Raw genomic sequence first — 22,178 nt, 5'->3', positions numbered from 1 at the left:
AGCCCCCAACTGGAAACAATCCCTGTGCCATCACGGTGAATGGATAAACAAGTAGCACGTTCATGAACAGACTCGGCAATGACAGGAACCAATTACTGAAACATACAACTAGATGGGTGAATCTCAGACACACTCAGAGCCAAACACGGTACATAAATATGATTCCAGTGATAGGAAATTCTAGAAAGGCAAAACTAACCTTTGGTGACAGAGAGTGGATCAGTGGTTCCAGGAACCAAGGGTGGGGTGGTAGAAATTAACTATACAACAACACTGTTAAAAGATAATTTTCAAAAAAGAAAATCTTGACTCTCTTACAGATAAAAAAAGAAATACGAGTTAAAGATTTTAATTAACTCCTTAAGGAGGAAACTGGTAAGGGTATTACAACCAATTCAAAGGAGATATTTAAAAACACTTATAGATCAGAATATTGAAATGAATATGCAAATGAAGGCAAAACTGGTTTCTTCCACCCTGGGGGAGAATAGGACAGAATTTGCATTTTTTAAAAAAGCTTTTGTTTTTCCTTTTTCTCCCCAAGGCCCCCCTGTACGTAGTTGTATATTCTTAGTTGTGGGTCCTTCTAGTTGTGGCATGTGGGACGCCGCCTCAGCATGGCCTGACAAGCGGTGCCGTGTCCGTGCCCAGGATCCGAACCGGCGAACCCCTGGGCCGCCACAGCGGAGCTCAGGAACTTAACCACTCGGCCAGGGGGCCAGCCCCAGATTTTGCATTTCTATAGACAAAAATTATTTTGCTTTGCCATTAGTGACCTACAACCTACAGAGTTGTAAAATAGCTCAAAGACGAAGACTAAAATCAGATTACTCGGAAGGGTGTACTGGACGTAGACAATGCATTGTTTTCCACTGAAGCCTAGTTGTTTTCCTACAGTGCACAGAAGGAAATCAGTGATGAGAAAGTTCTGTATCATGATGGACATGGTAGGTACCTGGATATATTCATCTCTCAAGCTCATTGAACTGTACAAGGAAGATAGGTGTGTTTGTTGTATGTAAATTATATCTCAAAGCTAACCAACAGCATGGGGTGGGGAGGGAGTGAGAACAAGCGTGGATACAGCAGACCCATCAGGAGGCTGTTGGAGCTGTCCAGGTAAGGGGGCGGGGGGCTCAGAGCAGAGTGGTGGTGACTGACTTGGAGACACGTACACATGAGTGAATGAACTCATTATCTTCAAATTCCGTTTGTTCTGGTGGAAGGTGCAAAGTTTGACGAAAAGACAAAATATTAGGTTGGATGTGAAAATAGTTTTACCAAAAAAAAAATCCTAAAGAACGAAGTGGCCTCGAATTTAGTCTTGTAAAAGCAATATGGTGTAGCAGGTGTTCAAATGCTAGGTTTCTCTTGGCTAATATTAAGTGTTTACCATGTACCAGGCTTCTTATTTACACATAGGAAATTGCCTATATTTGACTCTTTTGGCTAAAAAATGGCAACTTCATACAGATCATCCTAATGTAAATCCTTAACATAGATTCTTAGTGACTCCTCACACCTGTGAGGTAGGTACCCCCTACACACACACATAAACTTTTACAGATGACAAAAGCACCGAGAGGTCAAAGAACTCGTCCAGTGATATCAACTGCTTGGTAAATGGTAGAAGGAAGATACAAACCCTGTGGCCAACCCCAGCCCCAGGCTGTGATCCCTGTGATGCACTGTTGGAAACGATGCAGAGTCCGGTGCTGTGCTGGTGGGCCAGGCGTGGTGTCTCAGAACTGTGCCCAGGACCTTAAGGGTTTCACTCCTGCCCAACCCAGATCCTAAGTTTTACCCCCATGACGGGCTTCCTGGCCATGGTCCCCAGCGCCTCCAGGGATCTGCTAGCCCTGCCCTGAAACCTAGGCAGCCGTAGTGCTCCCTCATACGCCCCGGGCATGCATCTTCCTAATGCCTTCTGATTGCTCCTCACCGACTGTCCAAACCCTACCGCACCCACACCTGCCCTGTGTCACTGCACTCACCCTTCCCAACAGGCGGCATCCAGGCCACTAAGTTTGCCACTGCCCCTCAGAGTTCCTGATCTTTATCACAACCTGAAGTTTTAATTCCTGACCCTCGTGCCCTACACATGAGGGTCCGTGCACAAGTGTCTCGCTGGAGGGAGTGGGTGATCCCATTGTTTTATCCGGGATGAGACCAGGTGACACCCAGTGGCAGGGCAGGATCTTCTGACCACTCCAACGTGTCTAGCCGCTGTCCTTCTGGGACTTATCCTCACAACTGAGTCTCAGCTCTCCCGGTTTTCGAAGTGCTGTGAGAACACCCGAGGAAACTGGGTGCAGAGTGGCAGGTGTTCCTCCGGGCTCCACCTCCAGCAGGGAGCTGGGAGAGCCCTGGGCGGAGTGACTTCAGGCTTCCTCCCCAAGCAAGCCTGCCTCGAGGCATAAATAAACATTTGCCCAAGATCTGAAGGCTCCGCGTTGGGCTGCGACGGCGACAGCGGCGGGGACTGAGGGCGGGGAGGCGGCTAGATCAAAGGGAGCCGCCTGCTGGGCCAAGACTGGTCCGCGAGCGCCTAGGGGCCACCCCTCCGGGGCGGGCGGGGGGACATCCCGGGCGCTGACCCCGAGAGCGCGCGGGCGCCCCCGCCGGGGCCCGGGCAGGCGAGGCTGGCGGGCCGCGCGCCCCCGCCCCCGCGCGCCCCCGCGGCCGCCGGGCGCCCCTCGCCCCCGCCCCGGAGGCGGCAGGGCGGGGCGCGCACGGGCTCGCCGGAGCCGAGCAGCCTCGGGAGGGAGACGATGCCTCGAGTGCCCGGCCGAGCGGGGCTCCTCCTCGGCCTTGTGCTGCTGACGGCGCTGCTGGCCGCGGCCCGAGGGCGGCCCCTGAGGACGCCGCGGGGTCCCGGGCCCCGGCCTCGGAGCCGCACGAGGCCGGCGGAGGTGAGCGGCGGGCGCGGGGCTGCGGCCGCTCGGGGAGCGGGGCCCGGGACGCGGGCACGACCACCGAGGGCAAGGGCAGGGGCCGGCTCGGACGCCCCCGGGCCCCGGGCGATGGCCAGGTGCACCGGCCCTCCGGAGCCCCCGCTCCCGGGGCCGTGTAGCGCCCCAGCCAAGGGCGAGCCTTCCCTTCAGTGCTGAGTGCGGTGCGCACACCCTGGAGTGGCCGGGCTTCTTCTCTGGTCTGCCCGCCGCGCCCGGGCAGCTGCCTCGCCTTGAGCGAACCTCTCCTGCAGCTGCCAGTCCAGGGGCGCGTTGCGAGAGGAGTCGGGAGGCAGGGAGAGGAACGCGGCGCTTTGCAGCGTGGCGGGCTAGGGTTGCTGAGGTTCAACCGGTCAAGTGATCCCCTGGTGCAGCCTCTTATATCAAATCTGCAAAGAATTTGAGTCCCTTTGGCTGTGAATTGAGACAAGGTAAGGTAATAAGTGGGGTCCTTCAACTTGCTGACTGGGAGTGATCAGCCAGGGACCTTTGTATTATTATGCAGTTGGAAAAGCAGAAGAGGTCGCTAAGACTAGGAAGGCACTTTCTCGGTGGCCCGTGAGTGGGTGGATGTAAGACAGGAGTGAGACGGAAGAGTCGTGTTAACCATGGAGAGAAACCACGGTCTGGCGACACCTGTGTGTCCCGTCACCAGGGGTCAACGGTCTAGCTCATTTCCCCCTGGACTGGAGTGGACATTCATCCCCATGGGGACAGAACCCGCCGGACTTGTTCCAGGATATGTAAGAGCTGGCGGCCGTGGTGGGCTCCGGGCTCCTCCCATGCTCTGAGCCGTTCTGGGAGGAAGCCAGAGTCCTTGTTTCCACTTTCCAGATGAGAACAGTGAGGGGCGCCGTCCGGTGAGTGGGGAAGCGGGGAGAGCCGAGCGTGGGCCGTGGTCAGCGCCTGTGCTGCTGAGGCCCTCCAGAGGCACCAGGGAGAAGGGGCCCCAGGCAGCTCTTAAAGGCGTCTCCGTAGACCAGTGTCGTCCACCTTTTTTTCATTACTGCGTCGCTAAGGAGCCTGTCAGACATTTCTTTTTCCTAAGTGCTCTCCCTCATGAATTTTTTTTTTTTTTTGAGGAAGATTAGCCCTGACCTAACATCTGCCGCCAATCCTCCTCTTTTTGCTGAGGAAGACTGGCCCTGAGCTAACATCCATGCCCATCTTCCTCTACTCTGTATATGGGATGCCTACCACAGCATGGCTTTTGCCAAGCGGTGCCATGTCCACACCCGGGATCCGGGCTGGCGAACCCCGGGCTGCCAAAGTGGAACGTGAGCACTTAACGGCTGTGCCACCGGCTGGCCCCATCCCTCCTGAAATTTTAATACCACAGTTAAACTGTTTATGTACCATGGCCCTTTGGAGTGTTGTGAACCATTGTAATAGCCAAGGTTTTTCACCCCGGAGATACAATTTTTGCCCCTGTTGAGAGGACATCCTGTAGAGCAGGGTTTCTCTCCTCTGCACTCCTGTCATTTGGGGTCATATAATCCTTTGTTGTGCACTGTAGGATGTTTAGCAGCATCCCTGGCCTCTGCTCACTCCCCCACAGAACCAGACATCGCCACATCTTCCCTGAGGGACACCTCATCCGCCCTGCCCACTGTTGAGAACCCCTGCAGTCAGCAAATTCAGAGGAACTCAACAGCCTCTGGCCAGTCCCACCTCCTAGGTGGAGATGACAGTCGTCATAAAACTAATTAAATTGGCATTTTTTCTACTCATTTGGCATAGACACTTTCTATTTTAGTACTTACACTTTGTGTTGTAATGATTTTCGGTAGGCTGCCAGACCTCCCCAAGTCTGGATGAGTAGAGGATAAGTTACTTCACAGCCAAAGTCATATCCCCAACCCTGGGATAAGGCCTGGCCGAGCCCTCAAAACCACGTGAGAGCAAAGTAGTGCCGTGGAGGAGAGCTTGGAGCCCAGGCCCTGGGGTTCTAGTCCCAGCAGGTCCTTAACTCAAATGTGACTCACCGTGGACGTTTTCCTGACATTTATTTTATTTTATTTTATTTTGAGGAAGATTAGCCCTGAGCTAACTGCTGCCAATCCTCCTCTTTGTGCTGAGGAAGACTGGCCCTGAGCTAACATCCATGCTCATCTTCCTCTACTTTATAAGTGGGACGCCTACCACAGCATGGTGTGCCAAGTAGTGCCATGTCGGCACCCGGGATCCAAACGGGTAAACCCCGGGCCACCAATTGAAACGTGCGAACTTAACCTCTGCGCCACCGGCCTGACCCCTTTCCTGACATTTAAAATGAGTGGCTCAGTCATCTCCATGATTGCATCCAGCTCAAACACTGTTCCACAAGTCTGTGTGAGGTGTTAAAGCTGTTACACGTCAAAGGTGTTAGTTAAGGAGTCGTTGAGCGAATGCAGACTGCTGTTCCCGGGCCATGGGTGATACGTCAGAAATAGCCGACCAGCCCACAGACCTCTATGAAGAAGCAGAGGAACTTAATCCCCCGGATCCAAAGGTGAGGAGGACCGAGGGAAGCGAGCATGCCCTGGACCTTGCAGAGTCGGTACAAAGTACTTGACGTGATGTTGTTTCATTGTCGCATCATTCTGGTACAGGCATCAGTCTCATTTTCCAGATGAAAAACATCAAGGCACAGAGACGTTAAGCCTAGCTGGGCTTGGGAACTGGGTCGTCATTTCAAGAGCTGCCCTGGGGACCTGATGGTCCATCTTTGCATTTCATGCCCCAGCCCGCTCATCCACACTCTTGAAAAGTCTTGAAATCATTAGCCTTGTGGACAGAATGTGCCACCCCTACTCTGGGCAGGCCAGTTGCTGAGCCTAAGTTTACTCCCACAGTCGAATGGGAGTAAGAGAACCTGTTCTGTCGGATGGCGTGCCGTGTGAGAAAGTGCTGTACACATGGGTGGCATCGTCTTCGCAAGGGGCTGGGGCCAGGCGTTTGTTGCGCACCGGATGGGCAAAGAAGGAGACAGCTGTGCCTTGGGTGTCTTCTAGTTGGGATCAGAACACCACCCAACAGTGCCCATGCCTGGCATTTTGTGTTCCTTGTTATCCTCATGTTAGGGATGAGGAAAGTGACAGTGGGTCAGATAACTAACCCACAGTCACGTAGCTGCTTAAGTGGTGAGCCAGGATCCAAACCCAGCTTTGCTTAATTCTAGAGCCCTGGGCACCTAGTCCTGGCATCCACCACCTCCTGGGCAGGCAAGGGAAGACCTTCGGGTGGGGGAGAAGGAGGCGGGGACTGGGTCACAAGAGGGTGATGGTGGGGCCAGCCTGCTGGCATAGCAATTAAGTTCACGCACTCCGCTTTGGAGGCCTGGAGTTCACCGGTTCGGATCCCGGGTGCAGACCTACACAGTGCTTGGCATGCCATGCTGTGGCAGGCATCCCGTATGTAAAGTAGAGGAAGATGGGCATGGATGTTAGCTCAGGGCCAATCTTCCTCAGCAAAAAAAGGAGGATCAGCGGTGGATGTTAGCTCAGGGCTAATCGTCCTCAAAAAAAAAAAAAAAAAAAAGACACAAGAGGGTGATGGAGATCAGAGTTAGGCAATAGAGAAGAACCCAGGGAGGACAGCTTTTGCTTGCTGCGAGGGTGGTCCTGCATGAAGGGTTTCCAGCTGGGGCAGAACTGGATGTTCTTGCTTCAGCTGCAGGGGTTTCATTGCCCCGAAGGAAGCGCTTTGTCAGGGTTTGGGCTGAGAGGGAAGAACAAGCATGCTTGGGGCAGTGTCACACACGGGTTAGGGGTGCTCGGTCAGTGCTTCAGCCTGCGGCCGTCGTCCAGCCAGTTGCCTGGCAGCAGGGTTTGGGTTGCAGGAGGGGTGTGGTGGGTTGAAAGGTCTCACCTGCCAGGTGGGTGACACCGAGAAGCAGGTGTTTTCCTAAAGGTTGGCCTTCTTTGGTGTCTTTCTGGCCCGATCGGCGAGTGAGTGTCAGAAAGGGCACTGGGACCCCGAGTGTGATGCCAAGCCTGTGGCCTTTGCCTCTTAGCCTCTCCTGCACCTGGGCACCCCCTGGACCTTGACATGACCATCCTTCTCCCTCCAGACCATTCTTCCTCCTCTTAGTGTTTGGGACCCCTGGAAAGCCGGCTGAGGGACAGGACAGGAATGGGGGCCTGGAGCTGGGGCTGCTCAGTGGTCCCAGGCAAGTCCCCATCTTCACTGGACCTCAGTTTCCTAATCTCGTTCCTCCCCTTCGCACCTCACTGGGTTGTTATGAGGATCAAACGGAAGGATGGATGTGCAAAGTAGAACGTCCTGTTCTAGTGTTTTGTTCTTTCACACTCGGCACCCAAAGTGGCAGGCAGCGAGCCAGAAGGTGCAGCCCCTGCATGGAGTTGGCACAGCACAAAGGTTAAGAGTACAGACTCTCCAGCCAGCTCATTGGTCTTAAATCTTGCTCCTCCAGACCCCTGTATGACCCCGAGCAAGTTACTTCCCCTCTCTGATCCCTGGCTGCCTCATCTATGAAGTGAGGATGATGCTAGTACCTGCCCAAAGGGCTGTTGTGAGGATTCACCGAGTAAGTACGCATAGGATGCTCAGCAGGACCAGCAGCATGGTATGTGGGGTCTCTGAGCATTTCAAGATGGCAGCAGCAGCACGTTAAACCACAGGTCACACAGCATGAGGCCAGCCCTGGTGCCTGGAGGGTGTGCTCTGACAGCAGCTTATTACAGTGAGGAGCTTTGACGTCTCCACTGGGTGTCAGGAGGACTGGGTTAGGATAGCCCACACCAGTGAGGAGGGCCAGGTCCAGCCCCGTCTGGCTGCCCGTGCCTGTGGTCCTCTGGTTTGGCTGAAGAGGCAGTCGCTGCTGTGTGCTGGGTCTCCCGCAGTTCCTGGGAGGCCATGTGACTCTGGAGGGGTGGGCGGGGGCCCCAGCAGCTGGGGCTGCGGGGAGGGGAGGTCTGGGCTGCACCTGGCACCTGGACTTCATTATCCAGAACAAGTTCCTGACCCCGGAGGCAGAGAGGAGAAGGGAGAGGGGGGACGGTGAGGGGCGCTGAAACAGGTGAGCAGGCAGGCTCCTGCAGTGCAGGGAGGGGTGTGGGGATGAGGGCTCTTAGTTTAACTGGGAGCACGTGGTCAGGGCTGCCTGGCCCAGCCGAGGAGGGTGCATGTGGGGCCCTGTGTGTGTGTGTGTGCATCTGTGAGTGTGAGGGAGAGAGAGAGAATGGTGGGGCTATATCTTGGACTATATCTGTATATCTCATATCTATCTGGGCAATAACACCATCCTCCAAAAGAATGGAGTTGCGTATCTGTACGTGTGGGAAGCTCCACATACGAGCTTAACAGGTGGAGGAGGTGGGCCTGTGGGTAGGGCAGGTGTCCTTATACAGGCTGGAGCCTCAGAATTCGCTCCAGAACATCCTAGGAATACACCTGCACAGAGATCCTGCCTCAGAGGTGGGGGGAGGGGGTCTTCACAGCAGTTAGGATGTCAAGAGCCAGCACTGTGTCTGGCGAGAGGGCTGCTCTCCTTTCCCCTCTGAGAGCCATCTGTCACCACCTTTGGGTCACAGTCATTGCATGCTTCGTGTTGGAAGCAGCTTTCTAACTCAACGACCCTACAAGACAGGGACTGCGTTTCCCTCTTTACAGAGAGAGAAACTGCGGCAGATTAAGGACCCTGCCCAAGGTCACACAGCTAGGAAGTGCACACGTTGGGATTTGAACCCGGGCCATGCAGCCTCCAGCCTGCCCTCGTTACACCACATTCAGCTGCCAGACAAGATGGTGACACTGGATGTGCTTTGTGGCTGCATGAGGGTTGTGGTTATGAGTGTGTCTGCACACGCATGCATGCACCGATGTGTGAGTGCTGAGGTCAGGCAGAGCTGAGTTTGAAGCCGAGGTCCGATATGGTAAACTTTGAGACCTTACGTAAATCCCTTACCCTCTCTGAGCCCCCAGAACTCCCAGTTACCATAGAGACAGCCACACCTGGCCCTCAGGGTTGCTGGCATTCTTTCAGTCACTTAGCAGTGATTTCCTGAGCTCCCACAGGGCAGCAGGCACTGTGCTAGGCACGGGATGCAGCTTGAACAAAGCAGACAGGAATTCCCTCCCCCGGGGCTCACCGTCCAGATGGAGTGAGTAGCAGAGGCTCATGAGGGGCTGGCTGGGGCCTGGTGCAGAAGATGTGCTCAGGCCAGGATCACAGGCCAGGGCTCTGGGGGCTCTGCTTCCAGTTGCCTCTGTCCAGTCCCGAGGGCTTTCGCCAGCACTGTCAGCTCTGAGCTGTACAAGGCAAGCCCCACGTGCCTGCAGAGCAGATCCTACCCAGCGGCCCTCCACCAATGACTGGCCGAGTTGAGCCCAGCTCCCCCCCGGGGGGTAATTGAGGCACCCAGTGGGACTGAGCGCCAGTCGCCCACCGTGGTCACTAGCTTGATGGAGCATCTTTATTAGCTGTCCCCTCTTCCTAACTTGCTCCCCCACCTCCATGCTGTCTCCTGGGATCGCCTTCCAAAGGAACCACTTGCTCTTGCATCCTTGTCTCAGGGTCGGCTTCTGAGGGAACCCAAACTAAGACTGGATGTCGTGTTGTGTGCCCCCATCCCGCTGCCACCGCCCACTCCCTGGAGTCCTCTGGGGGCTCCAGGGGCCAGAGGCTCCAGGAGCGGCCCCAGAGAAGGGCGGCATATGTGGCTGCAATCTTTAGCCAGGGCTTTCTATGGCCTTTGCTCGTCCTCTGGTCCAGCGGGGCACCAGGGAGCGGAGAGGATAGGAGGGCTGGAAGGGAACATTCTGAGCGCCTGCTGGATAGCAGCTCTTGCCCATCACTCTTCAGATAAGCACACTCACAGAGGTTCTGTCCTCTGCCAGGGTCCCACAGGGCAGACGCCGGCCACCACCAGGGTTCAGACCCAGGCAGCCTGACTCTAGAGCAGGGTTTCTTCACTGCAGCACCATTGACATTCTGGGCTGGGTCATCCTTGTTGCGAGGGCTGTCCTGGGCCTTGTAGGACCTCTGTCCTCTGCCCTCTAGGTGCCAGTAGCACCCCTTTCCAATTGTGACAACCACACATGTCTCCAGACATTGCCAAACGTCCCGAGATGAGAACCACTGCTTAACCACCTGCCCACGGGGCAAGGGCATCCAGCTCAGCCAGAAAGACTCATGGCCCTGAACTCCTGCTGCCCCAAGACCGCCTGTCCCCGTGCCCCGGAGGCTGCAGACAGAGGACCTGCAGCACAGAGTCACAGGGGCAGCTGGGGCTTTGGTGGAATTGTGGGCGGGAGCTGCGGGAAGGCAAGTAGGGGGATATTCCTGGCCTCCAGGATTGGTCGGTGAGGTGGTCGAGTTGTCCCCTTACTCATCTGTCCATCCTCTGTTGATCCACCCTGGCCGTCTAGACCAGAGCGCTTTAACTCAGCGAGACTCCGGGGCCAGGCTGAGATGGGCCCACAGCTGCCGTGGGACCACATGATCAGCGCAGAAGCCTCGGAACCAGGCGTCCGGGGACCGCAGAAGGGGAGATCAAAGGCGAGAGACAGAAGATTCTCAATCTCTCTTCCAACCCAAGAAAAGAGAGTGAGAAACTAGACTCAGTAAGCCCCTGATTTGTGAAGGTGACTCAGCGCTCTCACCCACAGTGTTAGAGCACGATGATTAAGAGCGTGGGTTCTGGGCCCAGGCTGCCTGGTTCAAATCCTGGCTCTACCTCCAAATGGCTGTGTGACCTTGGGCAAGTTGCTGGCCCTCTCTGTGCTTTAGTCTCCATCGTCAAAATGGAAATCACAGCTAGCACCTACCTCTGAGGGTTGTTGGGAGGATGAAATGAGTGATTAAGTGTTTAGAATAATGCTTGGCACACAGTAGATGCTGAGAAAGTGTTTGATAAATAAAATTCTGACAGTCCTTCCAGGTGGGAATTACTCTCCTCATTATGCAGATTAAGTTGAATGAGCTAGTAAGAGGCAGAGCTGGGATTTGAACCCAAAGCTGATCTAACTCTCCAGAACCCATGTTTTTCAGCCATACCACACGGCCCTGGGTGTGAGATGGGAGGTGGGGTCAAGGCTGAGGCCTGGGTGGGGCAGGGGCCTGAGGCTCATAAGGGTGGCTCTGGGTGGTGTTCTTTCTGCCCTGGTGTAGAGACCTGGGCAATGGCTGCAGCCTGGAGGTGCATGGATGGCCACTGAGCCCGAAGGTCCCCCTGTCTGAGCAGATGAACCCTGGAGCGGAGTCAGAGACAAGCAGGATCTGCCTTTGGCTTACTCTCTGAGCTGAAGCAAGGATGGTCCCCGTGTGGGCACTGGCTGGTGGAGGGAATTAACTGGCAGCCAGCCATCCAGGCAGCCTGGAATAGGAAAAGGGGCCGGGCCCCGGTGGGCAGGTGGAGGAAGGGAGCTGTGGTCAGGGATGCTAAGGAATATGGCCCTTAGCCACGTGGAGGGCTTGGGAGGGCCAGGTGGCAGGGGAGCATGCCGAGGGGAGGGCCCTGGCCTGCCATCCGCTCCCCTAGGCCTTCCGGCGGCTTCTGCGCTGCCCCGAGGGCCCTGGTGCCTATTCTCTGCCAAGAGCCCTGGGGGATTCTGAGGCAGGTGGTCTGCAAACTGCACTTGGGAACCACTGCCTCAAACAGCTTGCTTTCCTCTCTGGGCCTCAGTTTCCTCATCTGTAAAACGGGGAGGCTGGCTTGTGTTTCTTCCATGTGTAGAATGCTGATTTTAACCCTCCTCTCGTGCCTCGTGTTGGCACCATTTGTCCAAGCGCTTTGTGGACGCAGCCTCACTTCCCCTCCGAGGCCTTGAAGCGGGCATGTTTGGATGCAGTCACAGGGTGGGTCTGTCACCTGGGCAGACCGCAGGGTTCCTGAATCCCCCCTCACTAGCCTATTTCGGGTCTGACCTCAGTCACCCCTGCCTCCCCCTCTCTCCTTCTCAGGTCTCAGTGTCCCCAGATCCCAGCTCTCCTAGGGAAGAGGAGGGGACACCACTGCTCCCCAGAACCCGCCTCCAGGCAGGGCCACGCCAGCACAGGCGCCGGGCTCTCACTGAGCCGGCAGCCCAGCCCCCCGCCAAGGCGGCCCCTCCCGGGACCCTGGGAGACACCCCATTGCTGCTGGAGCTGCAGAAGCTGCCGGGATTGGCCAACACTGACTTGAGTGCCCCAAACCCCAATATCCAGGTGAGAGCTTGCAAAGGGCCCTGGGCCCAGCGGAGACCCAGGGAGGAGCTGGGCAACACGGCTCAGCTCTGAGGTCACGCGTCCCCATGCTGTATTCCCTGGACGGCGGGGGTCCTGTGTGGGGTCGCAGAAGGTGACTGCCCATGCTCTCCCTGTGGAGTAGTGGGAGGAGTGCCTGCTCCTCCACTTTCTAGCTGCAGACCGCGGGCAAGCCACGGGATGCTCGGAGCCTGTCTCCAGGTCCATAGCGAGGGACAGGCAGCATCAACCTGGCAGGGCTGTTGTGAGGAGCGAGCCAGAGAGCGAGAATGCTTCCTGAGCTACAGGGGATCTGGGAATAAGGGAGGAGGCCTTGTGGAAAAGCCTGGAGGTCTGATCTGGCCCAGGCCCAACCCCTTACTGCAGGCCCCTGAAGAAGTGGTTGAGGACTGAATGGGGTGGGCTGAGGGGGGTGAGGGACTGCCCACCAGAGGGGCATAAAGGGAGAGGAAACTAGAGGGGCCGGTGGAATTCCAGTTTGCATAGTCCGAGGCCAGTCCTGAACCCTAATGGTAACAATTCTGCATTTTGGGGTAGCATCTACAGTTTACAAAGCACTTTCACCAAAAGAGAATAGGCTGCAAAAGTGTAGGACATAACGTTCTGAAATAGTGTATGTGTGTGTACAAAACCTGGAAGGTTATTCACCAAAATGTTATGTCACTGGTGGAATATGAGTGACTTTCATTTTCCTTATGGTTTGCTGGTTTTTTCTTTTTCTTTTTTTTTTTTTAACTGTTTCTAACGTTATCTCATCCTTTATTTTATTATTTATTTATTTATTTATTTATTTTGTGAGGAAGATTGGCCCTGAGCTAACATCTGTTGCCAGCCTTCCTCTTTTTGCTTGAGGAAGATCGTCACTGAGCTAACATCTGTGCCAATCTTCCTCCACTTTATGTGAGATGCTGCGACAGCATGGCTTGATGAGTGGTGCTAGGTCTGGACCCGGGACCTGAACCTGAGAACCCCAGGCCGCTGAAGCAGAGCGCACAAACTTAACCGCTACGCCACCAGGCTGGTCCCTTGCTTGGGGCCAAGTTTTGTTCAGTGACCTCTTATTACTTTATAATAAGCCAAAATGATGTTTTTAAAGTTCACTTTCCCATAAGTGATTTCATATTACTTATTTCCCGTCCACAGTGGGGTGGAAGAGAGCTCCCTCAAGGCCTTCTGTGGGGATTTGCCCTCTTCGCTGTCATTTTCTGGCCCTACAACGAGGAAGTGGAGGCTCGGGCTGTTAGTGGCCCCTGAGGCCGGGCAGCACACAGGCTGCAGGGGCCAGAATTCACAGCCAGCTTCTCTTAAACTCGTGGGTCTCCGCCCTGGCGCCTATTACACCCACCGTGCTCAGCGCCACCTCAGTCCAGTTAAATCCATGGGGTGGGGTCAGGGAGTCAGAAATCTCCAGGGGATTCTGGGGCACAGCCAGCTCTTAAACTGTGACCCCCTGTGCCCTGGGAGGCCAAGAAGGTTGGCCAATAGAATGCGCTGGTTTGGAGGAGAGCTTGGGCCTCTCCCTGCTGCCCCTGTCCCCGCACTTGTCGCTCCCCTCTCCTTGGAGTCTGGCTCTGAGCCCTCTTTCACTGGCCGGCCTGGGGTCTGTCTCCCTACAGGTGACCATCGAGGTGGTCGAGGACCCCCAGACCGAGGTGGAGATGGACCTGTTGGCCGAGCCCAGCAATCGCTGGCCCCAGGGTGCCCCCAGCTGGCTGCCCACCAAGGAGCTCTTCTGGCCCCTCTTCTGGGGCTACGTGGAGGGCGAGGAAGGGGGGACCGGTCTCAAGGGCAGAGCCCCAGGGGAAGATGAGGAGGAAGAGGAGGAGGAGGCGGAGGCCGAGGAGGAGGAGGCGGAGGCGGAGGGTTACGCTGCAGAGTACGGCGAGAGTGAGGACCACGAGGGCAACGATGGTGAAGAGGCCGAGGAGGAGCCCCCTGGGTTCAGTGGGGCCGCAGGCAGCTGGGAGCAGGGCTGGCTGGCCCCCAGAGACTGGGTCTTCAAGGAGTCAGACAGCTACGGTGAGCACCCCGTTGGCACCCCCCGCTGCTGCCCCTGGAGGTCCTGAGTAGAAATGGGGGTGGAGAGAGGGCAGAGAGCTTCCTGGGCAGGGGCAGCTGGCAGGCCAGGAGCTTAGTTTAATAGTAACGTTACCCCCAGCTTGCAAAGTTTTTTTCCCCAACATTTGACCCTCCCCACAGCCCTGAGATCCCCTAAGCAAAACAGACTTTGGGTAATATTATACATATTCATGTCTATCAGCTTCCAACAAATTGGGAAATATTATAAATCCCACTGCTCACAAGTGACCTCATTTTCAGACTGCATGGGTTTGAATCCTGGCTCTTCTGCTTACCAGCTGAGTGACCTTGGGCAAGTTACTTAACCTCTCTGTGCCTCCGTTCCTTCCTCTATAAAATGGAGAATGGCACAACCCTTACTACGTAGGATTGGGTGTAGAGGGTCTTAAATGACTTAGTGCCCTCGTATAGTAAACAAAGTACTGTCTATTTTTATTATTTTTATTAGAATGTGACATAGCAGCACGGACTCTTCAGAAAATATCACCTAGAGCCTGCCAGCCCCCATGAGAGCCATGTTTGTTTTTGCACACTGCAGTTCAGGTTTTCCCGGGTGCAGACAGTTCAGGCAGAGCCACAGCCCTTCTCCCCACAGCCTTGCTGTGCCGTCACTGGACGGAGGTGCCTATGATTGAGAGTAAGTGGCAGCAGCCTTTTCCCAATTCACCAAAATAATGTAAACCAATGGGCAGAACGTCCATGACTTTCAGCTTTTCTTCCATTCATTTTCCTTAAACTCCTGGGGCCGGCCTGCTCCAGCCTGCCTGGGAAGCGAGGGGAGTGCTGGCTGGGTCAGTGCCTTGGGGGTTCCACAGAGAGCCCTGTGCCTCTAACATGGGCAGCAGGACATTCTTTAATACCCCCAGGTGCTAGGGAAATATTGTCATCCTTGGTTTTGATTGACATAAAAACTATAGTTCAGAGATGCAGGGGGACTTGCCCAAGGTCACACTGACCTGTCCGGTGGCTCCAGCCCCAGGTGTCTTTTCCTGTTCATTGCACTGTTGGCACAGAGTGGGTGGCGGGGGTTGGGCTGTCTCTGTAGGGCCCCCTCCTGCCTTTGCACAAATATTTACTACACAAGGGTACCCAGCTGAGGGCATGAGTGGGGGCTGAAATGCAACGCGTGCTCCGTCCCCTGGACTGGGAGCCCTGGCAGGGGTTGTGTCTTTCTGGGGAAGGGATGCCTTTGGCTGATTTGCACTAGTGCACCCTGTGGGCTGTGCTCCCTCACCCCGGCTCCCTGCCTCAACCCAGACTATGAGCTTCCAGAGGAGTGGAGCCCCTGGTCTCCCTGCAGCGGGAGCTGCGGCCGCGGCGGCCAGTGGAGGATTCGGCCCTGTGGCTATACCTGCACTGCCACCGAGTCCCGTGCCTGTGACCTGCCCCCTGTCCTGGTGAGGAGAGCCCCAGCTCCCTCATCGGGAGTGGCTTACATGCTGGACATGGTCCCCTGGGAATGTGGGCAGTTGTTTGAGAGGCGGGCTTGGGAGAGGGGATGCAGGAAGCTTGTAAATATGGTGGTCCTGCCTCATCCCAGGCCTCTCCCAGATGCTGTGGGCACCGAGAGCCTGCTGAGGGCTGGGCTTCCCCATTGGGAGCACAGAGGTACCCTGGGGCTCCACCAGCCTGGCTTCCTCTCTTCCCAAAGGCACCAAGGACAAGGACCCCTTGGGCTTCCCCAGTGATGGGGGCAGCCCCTGGCTCACAATGCTACAGATATGCTTAGTCCACGTCAGTGGGGGGCTAGGCCCTGCCCCTGGGGGCGTTGGGGAGAACCTGTCTTGGGAGGGTGGCTCATCATTGGACAAGCAAGAATCTTGCCTCCATCCACTGAGGCTGAGAGCACATCTTCCAGCTGGAAAGTTAGCCTCCCCAGCAAGGGGGCCCTACATTTCTTGCCCCCCTCCAGCCCTAGCCAGGCCCATCGGCCTTTCCCAGCCTGATAGTCCTGCTGGGAAGGAGGTCTTGATGGCAGCCACAGAGCTGGGAGATCATCCAGTGGGGCATGTTCTCCCTGGCAGCAGGATGGGAGGGGGACATTCTGGCTTCCACTCCCTGGTCACCCTTGGAGGCTCCTGGGCAGGCTCTGTCTGGGGAGGAGGTGCTGTCAGAAATAGGTCGGGGTCCAGAACTCCAGGACTGCTCCTTCCAGCAGTTTGGAGCAGGCCATACTTTCACCAGCACCCTCCACATCTGTGTCTCTTGGTCTCACCTGCACCCCGCAAGGAGGCAGGCAGCTGCTGACAGCCCCCCTTGCAGATGGGGCCGATACTCAAGACCGCAGAAGCTCAATGAGCCAGTATCGTGCAGCTGGAAGGGGATTCCCAGAAGACTCTGGCCTGGTACCTGCCCTCAGGAGAGCTCAGATCTCAGGGGGAGAGACACACCTGACCACCTTGAGCTGCCAGGGGGGCCCAGAAGGTCTGGAACAATTTGTTCTGTGTGGCCAGAGTCAAGAGGCCACATTTCCGGAGGCAGAGAGAGGGGAGGAGGGCAGCATAGACAGCAGGTGCGACAGGGGGCCCAGAGAGATGGAGTCAGTCCGAGAAAGGCAGAGTTAAAAACAAGAATGGGCCAGTGCTGGGGCCAGCCCGGTGGCACAGCGGTTAAGTGCGCACGTTCTGCTTCTCAGCAGCCCGGGTTTCGCTGGCCTGGATCCCTGGTGCGGACATGGCACTGCTTGGCAAAAGCCATGCTGTGGCAGGCGTCCCATGTATAAAATAGAGGAAGATGGGCATGGATGTTAGCTCAGGGCCAGTCTCCCTCAGCAAAAAGTGGAGGATTGGCAGTAATTAGCTCAGGGCTAATCTTCCTCAAAAAAAAAAAAGAATGGGCCAGTGGTTAAAATAATGAAACACTTTCTTACCAGTTGGTTAGAACTGCTCCCCCTGCCCCAAGCCATCCTAGCTCCTTCCCCAGGATCCCAGGGTCTCCCAGCATCTAAAGGGACCACACCTGGCACAGCAGGGGGCCTCCAGCCCCGTGCCCAGCGTCCTTTCTGAGTCATGGCCCCTTGCTTCAGGCTGCCTGGGTGGGGTGTGGTCGCCCCTGCCTGTCACCAGTGGAGGCCAGGTCGGACTGGCCCCAGCTGCGGTGCGTGTCCTTCCACTCCTGCCCCTCAGCCCCTCCCAAGCCACACCTCGGCACCCGCTGGCGCCCCGGCCTTCTCTCTCCATGCATTGGCCCTTGCTTAGCCCCCACGCCCCCAGGGGGCTCACCAGCTCCCCTCCCGCCCTTCCCTGCCCTCTGTAGATGTGGACAGCTGTGAGAAGTGGCTGAACTGCAAGAGCGACTTCCTAGCCGAGTACCTGAGCCAGGTGCTGCGGGACCTGCCCAGCTGCCCGTGCGCGTACCCGCCGGAGGCCGGGCGCAGCGCCGTGAGCCTGCGGGACGAGCGCCGGGGCCGCAGCTTCCGCTGGAGGGACGCGAGCGGGCCGCGGGAGCGCCTGGACGTCTACCAGCCCTCGGCGCGCTTCTGCCTGCGCTCCCTGCCGTCCGCCGAGAGCAGCACCCTGGCCGCCCAGCACTGCTGCTACGACGCGGGCAGCCGGCTGCTGACCCGCGGCAAGGGCGCTGGCGCCCCCGACCTCGTGAGCACCGACTTCTCGCCCGAGCTGCACTTCAAGGTGGACACGCTGCCCTGGATCCTGTGTAAGGGGGACTGGCGTCGCTACCACGCCGTGCGGCCCCCCAACAACGGCCGCGCCTGCGCCGACAACCCCCCGGAGGAGGAGTACCTGGCCCAGTTGCAGGAGGCCAAGGAGTACTAGTGAGGGCGCTGCGGTGCTGGAACTCTCCTTGCGGGCCCCTCCCCGCCCCTGCCCAGACTGGCTGAGCGCGAGGGCTACCCCGCTGAGGCTGGGCTGGGGCCGCGCGCCCTCTGCCTGTGGACTGGAGGCAGGTCAGCAGCTCAGGTGTCTGTGGGGTTGGGGAGAAGGTTGAAGGGTTTACAGAACCCAGGGTAGGGGGAGGGAGCTCAGCCCCAAAGTCCCTGGGGGTGCGGGGGAAATGTGTGTCTATGGGGCTTACCTCACCTGCCTGCTGGAGGCGCTGTCCCTGCCTGGCCACCCTTTTCCTTTTAGGCTATTCTGCCCTTGCTCTGCACACGTGTGTAAGCTGGGCTCTCCACACACATCCTGATTCCCGGGACCTGCGCCGAATCACTCACCCCCAGCCCTGAGGACCAGTCCTTTCGTCTGGCCCCACAGCTGCCCTTAGTCAGGCTGACATCCAGCCCTGGGTGGCCAGCCCTCCTTATCTCTGGGGGTTGCACGTGGCTCTCTTGCCCCAGCCCTGCTGGGAGTACTGCATAGGAGGGTTTCTCAGCTCCAAGCTGCCTTTTGGTGGACCCCACTTTAGTCTAGAGCTGAAGGCCATCACTGGACAGGCAGGCTGAGGCAGGCTCCGGATGGGGAATGGATCACCCAGTTCAGGTCCCTTTTTTGTCCAGTCCACCTCTGTTCTGTCCAGATTGTAAGAATGTACGGAGCAGGGAGATGGCACTGCCCCAAATGGGCACAACAGCCAGGCTTGGGGTGGGCTCAGCACCAGCTCAGGAGGATGTGTCATGCTCCTGTGTTGAGCTGGTAAACCAGTTCTGTGGGCAGAGCCTGATTTGTGGCATTTGGGCAATTTCTGTGGTGTACATACTCCACCGTCACCCACTTCAGGCTCCCAACGTGGTGTCGCTGAATGCCCTGAGCTCAGAATTGGGAAGAGATGCACATAATCGGCTCTCCCAGCACAACTGGTGCCTCTTCCCTGCCCTCCCTCGCACCCCGAACCACCCTCCCTTGCCTTCTATGGGGTTGAAATGCTGAAGTCCAACGGTCCCTGTTCATAAAACCCTCTGAAAGGTCGAGGACTTGAGCTGCCCTGAAGCTCTCTGGGATCCTCAGCAATAAAGCACTTTATTTTCAAATTCTGTCTGATGAAGAATTTGGGTCCCCAGCAGAGCAGAGGGGTGCAGGGAGCCCTTGCTTACAGCCCAGGGCAAGCTCCCATGGGTCGCGTTTGTGACTACCTAACCCAGCTGGGCAGGCAGAGCTCCTGGGCTGCAGAGGTTGGACTGGAAACATGAGTATCCCTACTCAAACTTGTGAATGGCTGCCTGGGCGGCGGCAGGAGCTGGCTGGACCTCACGGGCGCATTCTCTCTGAGTTCTTTGATTAGAGAGGTAAATTGCACTTACTGTATGAGGAAGTGGCCCCACTTCCCCAAGTAACTTGCCCCAAGGGAATCTGACACAGAGTTCCCAAAGGACGACACCTGTAAGATGACAGAGGGAGACCTGCGCCCTGCCTTAGTTGATACCCTTATTAGACTCTCCACCATGACTCCTGGCATTTGGGGAAGGACAGAGACACCAGGAAGTAGGATGAGGCGAGGTGTGTCCAGAGCTGCCTCCTGGAGAAGTTCAGAGAGCCAGATGTTTACAATTCCCTTCACACCCAGAGGGAAATGTATTAGTCTGGTCTTGGACCGCAGTCTAAAAGTACTCTGATGCAACTAGAATATTACAGGGTCAGAGAGGGCAGCATCTCAGGTCACCAGATGGGACCACATTCATTCCCTTTCTCTTGTCTGGGCAATTCAATATGATTAACATGAATATGTTTTAATTATTTTTTAGCAGAAACTTTTTTTTTAATGACAAGGTAGAGACATCCCAGCGTCTGTGTTCATAGGAAACTTTATTTCCCTCCTTTCTGTTAGAACTTACCTTGACACTTAGTCTAAATTTAATCTATACCTAGTGGTTGTCTATTACCTAAACTGAATTTAGCCAGCCCCATTTTTAATCTGTAATCTAAGTGACACGCTAAATTGCTACCGTGTCAGGCCATAGATGAGAGAAAATAAAGAAAAGGGGGCTGGAAAGGAGCCTTGCAGGGGCTGGGGAGTAGGTCAGCTAGGAAATGGTGTTTACTCAAACTCCACAAAGGAGAAAGAAACAGTGTGCAGGTGGTTGCGGGCTTAGGGAACACCTGCGCATGAGGAGAAACACAAATGGAGGGGTCACTGACTCTGTTAAAGGGGGGATTTTAGGAGCTGCTAGTGTCAGAGCCAGGAGCCTCCCGCTCCCCGCCTCCCTTCTGGTCCGGTGTTGGCCACGTCACTGGCTTAACTAGCTCTTCTTTCTGTCCCAAACACCAGGAGCCATCCGTGGCCATGCTTCCAAACGCGAACACCACCACTATTTCTACCTTAGCTGCTCCAGGCCCCTGCAGGGTTTTGCCCAATTTTCCCCCCTCTGGCTTACCTTGTAAAGGATCCTAGGCTGGGCAAGACTGGTCAAATTGAATTCTTACTAGGGTTTAAAATAACCTTTAGTGCCAGCCCTGCCAGATCCTGCTGACTTCCCTTGTCTCGGAAGAGAGGATGCTTCAGATCCTTTGTCCCATTATTCACAAAAGGGACCCAAACGTGCTTCTTTGGCTCCTCCATTACAATTAGATTTTCTTAACTTGTTGAGGTGCTTCTCAAAACGCCTCCGTGACATCGCTATCACCTGGGATGTTCATTAAAATGTAGGTTCACGGGCCACCCCACATCCACTAGCATCTTTAGGGGTGGAGTCCACTTTTCTGCATTTAACAGGTTCAGGTGATTCTTAGGTGAGGCGAGCCCTCGGCCTAGGATTTGCAATTTGGCGAACTGACGAGCTTTTCAAAATATCAATTCCTGCTCAAGGGAAAACTCTTGAGCTGAGTCCAGAAGTCGGCAGGTACCATTTGCTGGAAGCCACCAGGGGCCAGTGCTTCTACATCCATCATCTCTAATGCTCTCATAAGGTACCTGTTATACCCATTTTACGGATGAGAAAATTTGCCCAATTTATTAGGAGGTGGTGCGTTTACATACAAACCAAAGTCCAGCCAGGTCCACAGTTTTGTTGTTAGCTGTCCTTCTGTGTGTTAGGCTCAGATGGCTAACCGAAACGCTATCAGTAAAATGGCAGTGGTGGAGATTGGAACAGCCATCAGTCCTGGAGATGTGCACTGTTCCTGTGCATGTCACCTGACAGGTCCTTTGCCTGGTGCTTTGGTTTTTATTAGGGTGTTTGGGAACTCCAGATTGTTTCCTAAGTGTTCTGGAATTGGTAACTCTCCAGCCCACCATGAATGGGCTCCTTTTTTGTCACTGGTCTCTGTGTTAGGAGGAGGAGGAGTCTGTGTTGGGGGGTCCATAGATTGGATTCAAGCGAGACAGGTTCTTTATCAAAAGGCCTCTTTTTGGACCCCCCAGGAGGCAGATATAGTGCTGAATTAAATGCGAATTAGTTCAGTTTGCACTCGGTTGAGTAATTCAAGCCAAAGCTGGCTTTTGGAGGGTCTAAATTATCCCGATCAGTACTGATTTTCTGCTTTATTTAAATATGTTTTGGCCAAGTCATGCTGGTAGGATTAGTCTGCAGGCCTTGCTGCCAGCTAATAAAACAGGCAAAAATAGCTGAAGGAAATAGCTGTAGCTGCAGGAGGCAGGGTCTGGATCGGAGACACTGACTCACGCTGGGCTGCAGGAAGCTGGGGCGGGGCTGGTCCAGGAAAGTAGCCCTCCCTGTTCAGGTGGTTGCCTCTCTTCCACATGGCAGTCTGAACCCCCCTAGAACATCCCCAGCACTTGGTCAGTGCTCAGTAAACTCAATGGAACCAGGTACATATTTAACAATACTCTTAACAAGGACCTTTCCTCCTCTTTCTGGGAGTAATAAGAGGGCTGGCATTTCCTACTCCAGGACAGATGCCTGACATAATAGAAATGCACAGCTTCTTTGTGGGGATGAACCCAATGACAAGGCAGCAGACATAATGGTTTATATTTGAGCACTGGCTCTGCAGTTATGGTCCTTGTTCCAAATCCCAACTCTGCTAAACGCCAGTTGTAGGGTTTGGGATGTTACTTAGGAAATCCAAGGCTCAGGTTCCTGTGAAACATCAATGATGGTAGTATCTATT

The 22,178-nt window shown here is 55.5% G+C and overlaps 1 protein-coding gene across 1 annotated transcript; it reads left to right on the top strand.

Annotated features, from left to right (window-relative positions):
* Nucleotides 1–2,625: 2,625 nt before the first annotated feature.
* On the top strand, nt 2,626–19,141 carry ISM2 (isthmin 2). The gene is given in 8 exon segments (XM_070593286.1): nt 2,626–2,912; nt 11,857–12,099; nt 13,755–14,157; nt 15,475–15,603; nt 15,606–15,614; nt 15,869–15,904; nt 15,907–15,951; nt 17,473–19,141. Coding segments are annotated over 8 exon segments (1,524 nt in total). The 5' UTR covers nt 2,626–2,771; the 3' UTR covers nt 17,991–19,141.
* The last annotated feature ends 3,037 nt before the right edge of the window (nt 19,142–22,178 follow it).

Source organism: Equus przewalskii, chromosome 25 (assembly GCF_037783145.1).
Source record: "Equus przewalskii isolate Varuska chromosome 25, EquPr2, whole genome shotgun sequence".
Taxonomy (NCBI): domain Eukaryota; kingdom Metazoa; phylum Chordata; class Mammalia; order Perissodactyla; family Equidae; genus Equus; species Equus przewalskii.
Note: the sequence above shows the minus strand (reverse complement) of the source record. Positions and strands in the feature narration are given on the sequence as shown.